This window comes from Vipera ursinii (genome assembly GCF_947247035.1).
Source record: "Vipera ursinii genome assembly, chromosome: Z".
Lineage (NCBI taxonomy): Eukaryota > Metazoa > Chordata > Lepidosauria > Squamata > Viperidae > Vipera > Vipera ursinii.
This window is the reverse complement of record NC_139517.1, coordinates 12,053,065-12,067,390: the sequence shown is the minus strand read 5'-3', so window position 1 is coordinate 12,067,390 and position 14,326 is coordinate 12,053,065. Positions and strand designations below refer to the sequence as shown.

At 42.9% G+C, this 14,326-nt stretch overlaps 1 protein-coding gene across 1 annotated transcript in view; it reads left to right on the top strand.

The window, feature by feature from the left end:
• The window catches only part of STX1B (syntaxin 1B), a gene marked incomplete at its 5' end in the record, with an annotated part of 80,333 nt that extends 70,962 nt beyond the window's left edge, over positions 1 to 9,371 (top strand). The window contains 5 exons of the mRNA XM_083378807.1: positions 774 to 882; positions 2,850 to 2,923; positions 3,960 to 4,097; positions 7,574 to 7,684; positions 9,181 to 9,371. Of these exons, the coding sequence (XP_083234933.1) occupies positions 774 to 882; positions 2,850 to 2,923; positions 3,960 to 4,097; positions 7,574 to 7,684; positions 9,181 to 9,261 (513 nt within the window). The 3' untranslated portion in view covers positions 9,262 to 9,371. The remainder of the gene's footprint in view (positions 1 to 773; positions 883 to 2,849; positions 2,924 to 3,959; positions 4,098 to 7,573; positions 7,685 to 9,180) is intronic.
• Positions 9,372 to 14,326: the final 4,955 nt, after the last annotated feature.

The window sequence follows — 14,326 nt, the reverse complement described above, 5'->3', positions numbered from 1 at the left end:
GGGTTTTGTATTGAGTTGTTTGGGTTGTTTTTGTAATCGCTTCTGTTGCTTAGCTAAGACCAATTTCCATGCTTTGGCCCTATCCCCTTTCTTCCCTTAAAACACTATAGGTGCAACATTAAAAAAAAAATTTTAATCTAAAAAAACTGATCACAGGGTTACTGAATTATACTTAATCATACTTTGAAGTATAGAATTTCAGTCAAAAGGATACACAATGGAAACCCCAGTTCCCGTCCTTAGGTTTCAGTGGAATCAAATCTTTCTTGAAACAGAGGATGAGAGAAAAAACCTTTGGCAGAGTTCTCTCTCTCTCCCTCTCTCTCTCTCTCTCTCTCCCTCCCTCCCTCCCTCCCTCCCTCCCCCTATCTATCTATCTATCTATCTATCTATCTATCTATCTATCTATCATCTATCTATCATCTATCTATCCCTTCCTCCCTCCCTCCCTCCCTCCCTCCCTCCCTCCCTCCCTCCCTCCCTATCTCTCTCTCTCTCTCTCTCTCCCTCCCTCCCCTATCTATCTATCTATCTATCTATCTATCTATCTATCTATCTATCTATCTATCTATCTCTCCCTTCCTCCCTCCCTCCCTCCCCCTCCCTCCCTATCTATCTATCTATCTATCTATCTATCTATCTATCTATCTATCTATCTATCTATCTATCTATCATCTATCATCCATCTATCTATCTATCTATCTATCTATCTATCTATCTATCTATCTATCTATCCTTTGCCTCTCTAACCATCTCCTCATTTTGTTCGCTAGCACTCCACCCTATCTCGCAAGTTTGTGGAAGTGATGACAGAATATAACACAACTCAGTCTAAATATCGAGATCGATGCAAAGATCGTATCCAGAGACAGCTGGAGATAAGTATGTCAGTTTATCTTTCTAAGTGTTTGGCTAAAAAAAGGGTCCAAATGCAGCTCCTTTAAAAAAACACCCAAAAAACACCTTTTGTTCCTACATGGTAAAATATTAAATGCATTCCCCCAGAAGAGATGGATCGTACAGGCTAGAAGTGGGTGGGTGGGTGGATCCTCTGTGATATTAGTTGTAAGAAAGATGAGGTAAAGGTAAAGGTTCCCCCGCACATGCGTGCTAGTCGTTTCCGACTCTAGGGGCTGGTGCTCATCTTCGTTTCAAAGCCGAAGAGCCAGCGCTTGTCCGAGGACGTCTCCATGGTCATGTGGCCGGCATGACTAGACGCCAAAGGCGCATGGAATGCTGTTACCTTCCCACCGTAGCGGTCCCTATTTTTCTACTTGCATTTTTACGTGCTTTCGAACTGCTAGGTGGGCAGAAGCTGGGATGAGTAACAGGCGCTCACTCTGTTACGCGGCACTTGGGATTTGACCCGCCAAACTGCCGACCTTCTGATCAACAAGCTTAGCATGCTAACCCACTGAGCCACCGCGTCCCTATAGAAAGATGAGAGCAGTACATAAATGTTTTTGTTTCTGACATGAATAAATAAACAAAGAAGCACGTAAATAAGTGCAGAGTGGAACTTATAGAAGAGAATATTTATAGCTCAGGGTTGAATTGTGGGGTTCTTGGTCTTTTCTGAGCTTGGTTGTTTTCTTGCAGATGTTTCACTGCCCAACTAGGTAACATCATCATCAGTAGTAAGTATATAAGCCTCCCCTCTTTGGGGGAGATGGGCAGTTTAGAAACAGGAAATATAAATACATAAAAATAAACATAAACAGGAATAAAACTCTACACTGACTAGCATTGATGATGTTACCTAGTCAGGTAATGAAATGTCTGCAACCCTGATGGTGTTTTGAAACCCAACAGATTAGGCGCCATCTAGAGCTCGGAAGATATGGCTCCTCCAGAGAAGTGTTGTGATTCAGGGTCAGCCTGTGGGTTCGGCAGTTGGGTCGGACGATTCAGAGGAGGAGGAGGGGGGTGTTGGAGAGATTGCTGAGGGTGTTGGAGAGCTTGCTGATGAGAGCCCTCAGCCAGGCCCCTCCCACCTGGTTACGACGCAGACCCAGCTGTGTGAGCCTGACAGCGTGGATGAAGATGACCCACAGCTGGCCCTGTTCAAGGACGCCCGACGCAGGAGGCAGTCAATCAGGAGTAAACAGAGGAAGGCAATGGGGCACCTCGGAAGGAGGCAGAGAGAGGCCACGCCCTGAACTGTTTAAAAGGGGAATGCGTGGGAGGGCTGGTTTGCTGAAGGCAACCGTTTGAATAGGTCCTGTTTCATGGTTCGTGTCTTGTTTTTGCTCTGTTTGCTTTTGTGTCCATAAATTTGGCAGGCTTAGTTCCAGCCTCTTGCCTTCTTGTAAAAGGGGTTGTCCCTGCCTTATCTGCAGGGCCGGTAGTAGGCTGGTACAGAACAAGAAGGTGGATGGCATTTGAAAATGCCTCCTTCCAAGCCTTGCAGTCGGTGGAGTCCTTAAGTGAAGGGATCTAAAGCGAGCTGTTCTGCAAGGTGGTCCAAATGAGATCTGGTTCCTCTGCCAATGCATAGAAGCATAGTTTCCCCTTGTACACCCCTTTTAGGAATGAGGATTTTAAACATCTAAGGTTTAGAAAGAAGAAGAATGAAATAACAAAATTCAGGCATTTCCTCCTTAACCAGAGGGGGAGGGAAGGCAGTTTGGGAATTAGCCCAGAAGAAAGCTAGATCCTGTGAGTCAGTGCTTTTGTCATACCGTGCAATTGTTCCTCATGACCAGTGCTTTTTTTGTAAAAGAAAAAGGTGCCGGAACTCACACATGTCATACTACAAGGTTCCATTCAAAAAAGGTGCCGGCACTCCGTTCTGAGCGTTCTATGAGAAAAAAAAGCCCTGCTCATGACTCTGATTTTCCTTCTTGCAGCTGGCAGGACAACAACCAATGAAGAGTTAGAAGACATGCTAGAGAGTGGCAAATTGGCGATCTTCACTGACGATGTATGTATCTAGGGCCTCAGTTGGCTTCCGTGTTCTCGTGGGGTTAGCAGAACAGGTAGAATGCAGCTTGGGAAGCAGGTGAAGTGGCTGAACATTTCAAAGATGGATCTCCCGTGGTTGAAAGGTGGCTGCAATAGCAAGGATTTGTAAACACTACGAGAATAGCTCTGCTGTATCAAGGCCCATCGTAGCCCAGGATTTTGTTCCTCTGTTAGTCAACCACAGGTCTTTACAAGCCGATGATGGAGACATATCGTCTCCCATCCTTCTCCTCCTGCAATTTGGAGCCATTGTGTCCCTAATCCAGGGCTAGTGTTAAATCACTAAAACCAACAACCCTTGACTGACCTTTTCTCCATGACCTTACCCGGTCTTTGAAAGCCTCCCATCTTGTGTATTGACTCCCACAGGCAAATTACATTCTGTGGAAGAAGTGCTTTCTCTTGTCAGTTCTGTCACTCATTATACTTGGACGTTTGAGAGATGGAAAGAAATCTTTTCTTTGACCATGTTCTCCATCTGATTTCATGGTTGAAATCCAGTTGCCAGAATCCAAGGAAGTAAGGGAGATCTGGAGTTGGGGGGAGCGGGGGGGGTGGGGAGAGACCAGGGCAGAAATATCCCACCATCTGCCTATCAGAACTACTACTTCTTCTTCTTCTTCTTCTTCTTCTTCTTCTTCTTCTTCTTCTTCTTCTTCTTCTTCTTCTTCTTCTTCTTCTTCTTCTTCTTCTTCTTCTCCTTCTTCTTCTCCTTCTCCTTCTCCTTCTCCTCCTCCTCCTCCTCCTCCTCCTCCTCCTCCTCCTCCTCCTCCCTCTCTCTCTTTAAAGCTGTAATTCCTATCTTCAATCATCTATAAGAGGCACTTGTTGTTCTCTACTGGTGTCCACGTCAGCTTTCATTGTTCCAAATTACTAACCAAAGGATGGGCAGATAGAAAGAATAGTAGGCTGGAGCAGTTGTTGGATTGATGCTTTTTGCTAGATTCTCTCCTGTCTTCTAATCATGTGTCTTCTAACCGTGTGGCTTTCTTCAGATCAAAATGGACTCACAGATGACGAAGCAGGCCCTGAACGAGATTGAAACCCGGCACAACGAGATCATCAAACTGGAAACCAGCATTCGGGAGCTCCATGACATGTTTGTGGACATGGCTATGTTGGTCGAGAGTCAGGTATGGAAGACAAAGGTAGAAAGAGCTGGATGGCCATGTCAGGTTATCTTTCAAGATTGCCTGGACTACTCAGTTTGTTCAGAAGACAGGTGGAAAGCTGGGAAGAGAGGGCAGAACAAAAGATTAGACCAAATAATTTCAGAAAAAATTCTTTGTTCACTACAGGTCTCCTAATGCGAGGCTATTCCTTTAAAATCCTGCACAATGTCGCAGCCAGGGATCTCCTGCATTGCACTGAGATCTGTTTCTAAGGCTAATGCCCCTTCTTGGAAGGCAGGTGTTGACAAATGGCGGGTCAGTGTTTATCATTAGTGGGATCCACCAATGATTTTCATTTGCCACCAGGCCAAAGCCCAAAATGATAATCTTTACATTTTTATGTTTTAAAGAGCCAAGTCCTTTAAAGAGCTAAGTTAACTTAATATGAACTTAGGTTATGTTGAAGCTCTTTAGGTACTGTTCCTTAAAAATCATTTTAACGCTTTTAAAATATTGTTCTTGTTGATTCAGATTCTGTCTTATCTTGTGCTATTATTTTATTAAATTGTATCTCTTTGTAATCTGATTCATGCTCATATTTTTAATTGTACGCTTTTGGTAAGCTGTCCCAGGAATGTGGGATATATACAGGTACTCTTCGACTTATGACCACAATTGAGCCCAAAGTTTTTGTTGTTAAGTAAGTCAGTTGTTAAGTGAGTTCTGCCTCATTTTATGACCATTTCTGCCACAGTTGTTTAATAATAATAATAATAATAATAATAATAATAATAATAATAATAATAATAATAATAATAATAATAAGTTGGAAGGGACCTTGGAGGTCATCTAGTCCAACCCCCTGCTCAGGCAGGAAACTTTATACCATTTCAGGCAAATTGCTAAGCACATTGATTGTGCTTAGATTGTAAGCCGCCCTGAGTCTTCGTAGAAGGGCGGGATATAAATGGGATTAAAAAAAAAATGGCTGTCCAGTCTCTTCTTAAAAACCTCCAGTGTTGGAGCATTCACCACCTTTGGAGGCAGGTTGTTCCACTGGTTAATTGTTCTAACTGTCAGGAAGTTTCTCCTTAGTTCTAGGTTGCTTCTCTCCTTGACTAGTTTCCAGCCGTTGCTTCTTGTCCTGCTTTCAGGTGCTTTGGAGAATAGCTTGACTCCCTCTTCTTTGTGGCAGCCCCTGAGATATTGGAACACTGCTATCATGTCACCCCTCACTCTTCTCTTTGTTAAACTACATATACCCAATTCCAGCAACCGTTCCCTATATGTTTTAGCCTCCAGCCCCCTAATCATCTTTGTTGCTCTTCTCTGTACCCTTTCTAGAGTGAATCACCGCAGTTGTTAAACAAATTATGCGATCTTCAGGCAAATCTGGCTCCCCCCCCCACCATTGACTTTGATTGTCTGAAGCCAATGGGAAGGTTACAAATGATGATTATAAGACCCAGAGACAGGGCAATTGTCATAAATATATGCCAATTGCCAAGCACACTAATTTTAATCATATGGCCATGGGAATGCTACAGTTGTAAGTGTGAAAAATCGTCGTAAATCACTTTTTTCAATGCCATTGTAACTTCGAACAGTTGCTAAATAAATGGTTGTAAGTTGAGGACTGCCTGTATTTCAAATCATATATGTGAGGGATTGATATACTGACCACCCACTCTTCTGTGGCCACTTCTAAGTGGGGGCAGTTTGCAAAAATTGCTGATCCTTAAGTATCCAAAATTTTATCATCTGTGTGCAAGGGGTGTTATTAGCAGGTTTGAAGGCCTCCAAAAGTTTGTAGAACTCCCCCCCCAAAACACACACACACACACACACAGAGAGAGAGAGAGAGAGAGAGAGAGAGAGAGAGAGAGAAACTTAGTGAGGAGTAAGCACTGTAGATGGATACAGAATAAGCTGCCTCTGGTAGGCTGTGCAGTGGGGAAACCAAGAGTGACAGGGAACAGATTGGAAGATTTTGAAGAAATGTGCAGAACAGCCTTCACTTGCAGATTCCTCACACACGAGATGAAACAAAGAATGAAAATGGAGTCACTGGGGACTGCAGTCATTCCCTCCTCCACCGCCCCTGTCAACCAAAACCAGTGCAGAAAAAAATTACTGTGGGATTGAGGTTTGGAGTCATAACCATCAACATCACTTCCCAGAATTCAACCCTTCCTGGAAACAACGCTTCTCTTTCTCCCACATACACTCTCACATGTGCTGGAAAGCTCTGCCCTCAATTCTATGTTGAGGGGAGGTCTGCAACTAGTCAGCGCAGAGAAGAAGAAGAAGAAAAAGAGAGAGGGAGGGAGGGAGAGAGAGAGAGAGAGAGCACAGTGCTGTGTCTGTTTGGGCTCAAATCTAACATTTATGAAGCAAAGCGTCCAGTTTTGGTCACCACGATGTAAAAAAGATGTCGAGACTCTAGAAAGAGTACAGAGAAGAGCAACAAAGATGATTGGGGGACTGGAGGCTAAAACATATAGGGAACGGTTGCTGGAATTGGGTATGTGTAGTTTAACGAAGAGAAGGGTGAGGGGTGACATGATAGCAGTGTTCCAATATCTCAGGGGCTACCACAAAGAAGAGGGAGTCAAGCTATTCTCCAAAGTGCCTGAAGGCAGGACAAGAAGCAACAGATGGAAACTAGTCAAGGAGACAAGCAACCTAGAACTAAGGAGAAACTTCCTGACAGTTAGAACAACTAACCAGTGGAACAACCTGCCTCCAGAAGCGGTGAATGCTGCAACACTGGAAGTTTTTAAGAAGAGACTGGACAGCCATTTGTCTGAAATGGTATAGGATTTCCTGCCTTAGCAGGGGTTGGACTAGATGACCTCCAAGGTCCCTTCCAACTTCTTCTTCTTCTTCTTCTTCTTCTTCTTCTTCTTCTTCTTCTTCTTCTTCTTCTTCTTCTTCTTCTTCTTCTTCTTCTTCTTTTTCTTCTTCTTCTTTTTTCTTCTTCTTCTTCTTCTTCTTCTTCTTCTTATTATTATTATTATTATTATTATTATTATTATTATTATTATTATTATCATCACTAAATCAGCACAATGGATGTATACTATGAATTACAACGTTTATGGAGATTCTCAATCATCCAGATCATTATTGTCCCAAAGGTGGTAGAACTGAAGAAGCTTCTTGAATGAGAAGGCTAAAGGTTTTCAAAGAGAAAAACAAGAAAAGCCCAGTTGCCCTTTGGGACGCCCCTGAACTACAAAATAACTCTGTAAACTACAGTATATTACAAATCAAATTTATTTATTCAGTGAATAAATAAGAATAAATAAAACTCAGTCTACAGAGAGGATTGGCCTTCCATAGTTTCAGATTCCTGGTTGGTGGTCAAGCTGAGGGATGGGCATGCCCTTTGTGTCCTTAATATAATATTTTGTAAGCTATCCCTACACTTGTCGAGAATATGGAGCCACCCAAACTTGAACGTCCTACCTTGACTTCTTTTCTCCTCATTTCAGGGGGAGATGATTGACCGCATCGAGTACAATGTTGAGCACTCTGTGGATTATGTGGAAAGAGCCGTCTCTGACACCAAGAAAGCTGTAAAATACCAGAGCAAGGCTCGGAGGGTGAGTACGTGGGTCTGGCTATCACAAGAAGCACGGGATTCGGGGATTTGGGTAGCCAAAAAGAGAACGATACTTTCACTTATTTATAAAGGTGTGATCTGAAGATAAGACAGACTGGAGGGCTAAAAAGTTAAGGAAAGAACAGGAGCTCAAAGAAGGACAAGGAAATGGGGGGGAAAAGGAATAATGTGAAAAGCAAAGAGCATTGCATGGTTATCCATTGGACCTAGGTTGTTCTGTTCCAGCCTACAACCGGCCCTGTTTGTGTGTCAGGGACAACCCCTTTTTCCTTTTTACAGTCAATAGGCTGGAAAAACCCAACCCAAATTTATTTACAGTTCAAACAAAAAAAGCAACAGAATATGTCCTTCAATAAATGAATCAAAATATCAAACAAGAGTCAACAAACAAGAGTTAAACAGAAGTAGCAAGAACAGACCAGGATTCCCTTAGAATGTCTCCAAACGGTTGCCTTCAGCAACCAGCCCTGCCCACACCTTCCCCTTTTATTATCAGTCCCAAGGCGTGGCTTCTCACTGCCTTCTCCTCCTCTCACTGAGTTGCCTCATTGATTTTCTCTGCTCTGCTCTGCTGGATTGCCTTCTGCTTCTAGCGTCTCTGAACAGATTCAGCTGTGACTCTTCTGAGTCCGACACCTCGTACTCTCACAGCTGAGCCTCATGAGGAACATGACTGGAGGGGCCAGGCTGAGAGTCCTGCAGTGCATCAGAGCCTCCCTCTGACACCAAAGGCTCTCCAAACCCCTCCTCCTCCTCCTCAGATTCATCGGACTCAGCTGCTGGGAGCACAGGCTGACACTGAATCACAACATAGGTATGGAATACATACAGGGAGAAATACTCACTTTTTATATTTGGGGAATGAATTGCAGACCACTAGATCAGGGGTCCCCAACCCTTGGTCCGTGGACCGGTACCGGGCCGCGGCATGCCAGTAACCGGTCCACACAAACAAGCAAAGCCCCATCCGTGGGATGCAGGCAGCTCACAAAACCACACACTCTCCGGTCCCTGGGAAAAACCCCTCTCCACGGAACCAGTCCCTGGTGCCCACAAGGTTGGGGAGCTCTGCACTAGGTCACTAAGGAAAGCAAGGTGAGGAGAAGGAGAATGGGTTGGTGTGTTGTTTGCTTACTGAGCCGTTTTTAAATCAAAATTAAGTAAAAAAAATGTAGTTGATAAAATACAAGGCAGGAATCTGCTCAAATGAAAGTGTTTTTCCCCCCTATGGTTTACCAGGTAACTTTTATGTGCCAACCTGTAGGTTTTAAATGGTGAATCTGTCATAGCAGCATGATGGAACACCTTTTTGGAGGTCAATCTTCATAGATTTTATCCAAAGCGTTACTAATGTACTTCTTTGTCTTTTTCCCCCCTTTTCTCTCTCTCTCTGTCCCTCCCTCTCTCTCTCTCTCTCTCTCTCTCCTTCTGTCCTCTTTCTCTGTCTTGCTCCGTGGATTTTCTTGGGTAATGTAGAAGAAAATAATGATTATAATTTGTTGTGTGGTTCTTGGTATAGTACTGGCCTCCTCCATCGGGGGCACTCTTGGGTTGTAAATTAAAGCAAAAAAATATTAATAATAATATAATAATAATTTAAAAATTGTACATGCAGTGGATATAACAGCACATGTTCCAGCTACCTATAGATAAAAACAACTTTATTGGGTCAGCAAATCTAAGTTTGTTGTTCGGCATCCATCTCTTCATCCATTTTTACTCATTTGCTGGGCACCAGGCTACCACCCAGAATATTCAGGTATTCTGGGCCTTATCCAGGGGCCTTGTTGTCATGCTGTCCTTCCCACAGCACCATGGTCCAAACTGTGTGATTCCTGCCTGCCCCACAGACTTTTCTCCCCTTTCATCTCAGCGATTAACCCCGTGGGAAAGAATGGCTCATGATCTTCTTTTCCTACATGGCATGGGAGACAGCGCGTAGCCATGAATCCAGCATTCATCTTTGTCAGGCCATCATTTACAATATACAGAGGTAGGAGAAAATGTGAAATACTTTAGTACTCACGCTTGGTATATCAAGAACTAGCTTAAGGCCACAATCTAGTACATTCCCCCCCCCCTGTCATTTAACGTCACACAGCAGTAGCCAGTTGCTCAGATCACCAGTCCTTGCTGAAGGAAGAGAAACGTTTATACATGCAATCAACCAATGCTGATCTTTCTCTTTCCATAAATGAAATGGGAATAGCCACGTGCTGTCGGTCCTTAGGGCAACATAGCACATGATTTCCAGGAAGAGGTGTTTTTTAAAAAAAAATATTCAGATTTTTCAGAAATGTCAACGTTTTCATTCTTAGGTACCTGGAAAAAAAAATTAAGTCAGTTCTCAGGGCACAGTCTACTCACCTGCTGCACCCTCCTTCATATGCAGATTTTGCAGCCCTGGTACAACCAGCCTCATTGCCTTCCCTTGGCAGAAAGCTGCATTAGCTGCAGGGCTAGCTAAGCCTGATGACACATTGAAGGGAACAACTCAGTTCCTCAGCTATCAAGGGATGCCAGCATCCTTGAGAACTCTTGGGACTCAATTTCCCAGGGGCCCTCAGTGATGTCTCCCATAATACACAAAGGTGGGATGCAACTCTGGGAGACACTGGGTACACCAAAAGAGCGTGCTTGAGTACCATTCACAAGATTTAGCAAATAGATGACTACGGTGTCCATCTCGACGTGACACTCTTAAGCAATACTACAACCATCTGGTTTATTGTGACTGAAGGAATGGAAAATTCAGCAGTTCGGCAGGATAGCGAAAGCACGATTTACAATCTTATCCAGAACTCCAGAGACTCGTGTATTTAAAATTTAAGAAATAGCGATCACGGCATCCAGTCAAACCATGTACATGCTGGTATACAATTCTGAATTTCTGCTAGTTCAGAATAATTTTGCAAGGCAGTATTGCCCTTATTGCAGCTTTTGCACCTAAGGGCCAAGGAATAATTTGTTTCACTGCTATCCAGCAATGCAAGAAATTAAACAGAAATCAAATCCGAATACAGCCCTCAATATAGATCCGAACCAGATGTGATGTCACTCACTTAGGTTGACCTGGTGTGCATGTTTGTTTGTTTTTTTTAACACCAATAGAAGGCTGGGGTGAACTAGGTCAGATTAGGACTGGGAGCAGGGTGGAGTGGAATTGACATTTAGAATATTTGATATTGTTAGACTGCCAGAAGGAATTATGACCTCGGCTTCTTATTACTTCAGAAGGAAAGGACTTCCTATTTCAATTGCCAAGTGTGAGGATTCTTATGAACCTCACAGGAACGTTGGATGTCTTCTGTCCTCTTGAAAAGACCCAGATCAGTTCACACTGCCCTCTCTGCCTTTAATCTTTGTTGTTGTTGTTGTTGTTTTAAAAAAAACCTGTATATACCAGGGTCAACCACACGACTAACTTCAGATTCAATTTGGTTTTCTTGAGGACCAAAAGAAGCAGCTCTGGGCTATGATACATCTTCAGAAATATGACAGGTGCAGGAACAACTTATAATTTTATGTTTTGGGTTTTTCCATTTGGTTTTTAAAAAAAACAAAACAAAAAACTTTGCACATCAAGAAGTATTAGCCTTCAGCTAATTTTCTCCTAGTTGGAGCCATTCATTCTCTAGAGGCCCTACATCGTGTGGTATTTTTTGAGGCTACCGTTAATTCCAGAGTAACTGAGAAATAGGTCAGGCCTCCTGAGGTTCTGATCCCAGAAATCAATGAACAGTTTAGGAAAACACTTTTTTTTCTGATAACTCACTAAACCTGACAGTGTATGAGTGCTATGTGTTCTTTCATAAACGGAGAGAGAGAAAGGAAGGCCTTTAGCCTCTGTTGCTTTCATGGCAAAACATGATGGCCACTAATGTAGAGAAGTGATCCATTGATTCCACCCCTTGTAAATAGATCCCAGTGAATCATCTAGAAGGTGCTGCTTCATACATTATGACAACTGCTTGGCACCATTAGGAACCATTCCTGATAGCCTGGGTGCTGGTAAGATGCCATTTTTCTTTTATTTTTACTGTGTGTGTGTTTGTGTGTGTGTGTGTGTGTGTGTGTGCACGCGCATGCGTGTGTGCGTGCCTTGACAGACTTTACATTCAGCCTAATGAGATAAATGTTCACATTTCCACTTTCCAAGATAGAAAAGAAAGAATGTATATTTGAATCAGGCAGAGGAAGGAAGGAAGGAAGGAAGGAAGGAAGGAAGGAAGGAAGGAAGGAAGGAAGGAAGGAAGGAAGGAAGGAAGGAAGGAAGGAAGGAAAGGAAAGAAGAAAGAAAAAGGAAGGGAAGGAAGGAAAAAGAAAGAAAGAAGGAGAGAGGAAAGAAAGAAAGAAAGAAAGAAAGAAAAAAGAAAGAAAGAGAGAAAGAAAAAGAAAGAAAGAAGGAAGGAAAGAAAGAAAGAAAGAAAGAAAGAAAGAAAAAAGAGAGAGAGAGAGAGAAAGAAAAAGAAAGAAAGAAAGAAAGAAAGAAATCTGTTCTCTTTAAGATGGTTAGCATGTTGGGGGTAAAACCTTGGCCTGCCTCCCACCCACCCCTGCTCCCAAAATGCTAGTTTCCTGTGGAATTTTGCTTTTTCATTCTACTCTCTCCCACCTCCTTCCCAAATAGGTACAGTCCATAAAGTGTTTTGCCCCTTGAATCAACTAAATGCCAAAGTTGGCTCTTATCAGCACAGGTTTAAAAATCTGTTGTGCCTATTTCTCCACCCATCCCCACCCGTGTAGCATTCCCTCCATGTTCCTTTTTCATGGATGGAGCAATGTTAGCTCCACAGAGCAGCTCATCTATGCAAGCAACCTGGTAGGGCACTCTTCTCCTGACCTGAGGCCACCAATTTGGGAGTGGACTGTGCCACGGGATTTTGCTGCCTGTGGAAAATGTGAACCCTTGCTTGGCCTTCATGAAAACAAGAACAGCTCTGACTTCTGGCTAGGAAAAGGGGATCTTGGACCATCTCCAGGTCTTCTTGTGCTCCTACAAAATGTAGCTGATGCAGGAACAGACCCAACGCCCATCCACATCTGATTGCAAGTCCATATGCACCTCAAATCCATATGCACCTCAAAGCACCCTGCACAATACAAGCACATACATTAACTCAACATATTAGTCAACTGTTGCTAGCTATGCTATGGCATTGGGCCTCACCCCAAACAAAAACTAGAGTCAGGTATGTTTATCCAAAGGAACCTCTGTGCTTTAACACAGTGCCCCATGAGAAACCTCACTCTATTACTAGAACAGGGTTCTCCAAACTGGGCAACTTTAAAACTTGTGGACTTCAACTCCCAGAAGTCCCCAGCCGGTATGGCTGGCTGAGGAATTTTGGGAGTTGAAGCCCACAAGCCTTAAAAGTTCCCAAGTTTGGAAAACCTGTACCAGGGTATCCTAAGGTGACTCTCCCCAACCTGGTGCTCTTCAAACACATTGGACATTAATTCCCAGAATATCCAAGTTTGGACTACACTGCACAGGGTTATGAGAGGCTAAAGATCAATATGCTTGAAGGCAGCAGGTCGAGTTAGGCTGTATAGAGTGAATGTACAATGAAAGAAGGAAACAATCAAAGCGAACGTAACTGATCCTTGGTAAGTAATCTGCAGTGGTAGGAAATGAAGCTCCCTTCCCACTGTCCAAAGACATTGCTGCAGTCATTTATTGTGCCCCTCTGTAACATTTAGTGAAAAGAGATATTTGTCATTCCAAGGCGTGATGCAAATCTGCCAGCAACCTTAACACCTGTATAACTATGCATTTATTTCATAGAGCATGCTGATTCCTCTCTTTATAAATATCAAGAGTCATTCTTGTTTAGCGATGACTTAAACACCGGTCATTTCCAGACTGAAATGTAAGGAGTGTCTGTATTTTAATGCAATATGTTCGGTCACCCCCAGCTATTGTTTAATATAAGCAGTGGATGTGTTAAGGAATTGTCATTTTGAAATTTCTATGTAACAACAAAACAATCACGCTAGCACAATCGTAGCAACTTGGAGATGAGTTTATACAGAATATTCCATTTTTAAAAAAATATTGTAGAGCAATTCCAGTGCATGCTGTTTTCCTACCTTTGTAAAGTTTTCTTGGAGAATAGTTAAGAATGAGGAAGAGCCAGAGGACTATTTGTTCAGCGTGAATTACTGTTCTGGACAAGTCTTCTTGGTGGTTAGGTAACTCTGCAGAGTTTCAGTACTGGCAGTCTAGATAAACTCAGTGCAGAGATGAGGTTGAAATTATTTATTTTGAGTATAAGGTTATTTGGGCAGAGAAAAACAGAGACTATTAAAACGCACAACTACTTTGAAGCTTAGTAACAGTGCCCACTGATTACATTAAGTCACTTTTAACCGCCTTGAGATGTTCCTAGTTCAAGAAAGTGGTTTGTTTGAGGAATTCCTCAACAATAATCGAAAACATAACCCAGCTAAGTCAAAAGAGAGCCCATCTTCATCAGATGTCTTTCGTTTCGCATAGTCTCATGCTTGGTGAAGCTTGTGCCAGTTGGATCTTCTCAAAATGACCCTTAAATTGACACACACACAGCCCAGGATAAGGTGGTTCCCTTATCTCTCTTTTTTTTTAACCACTTCACTCAAG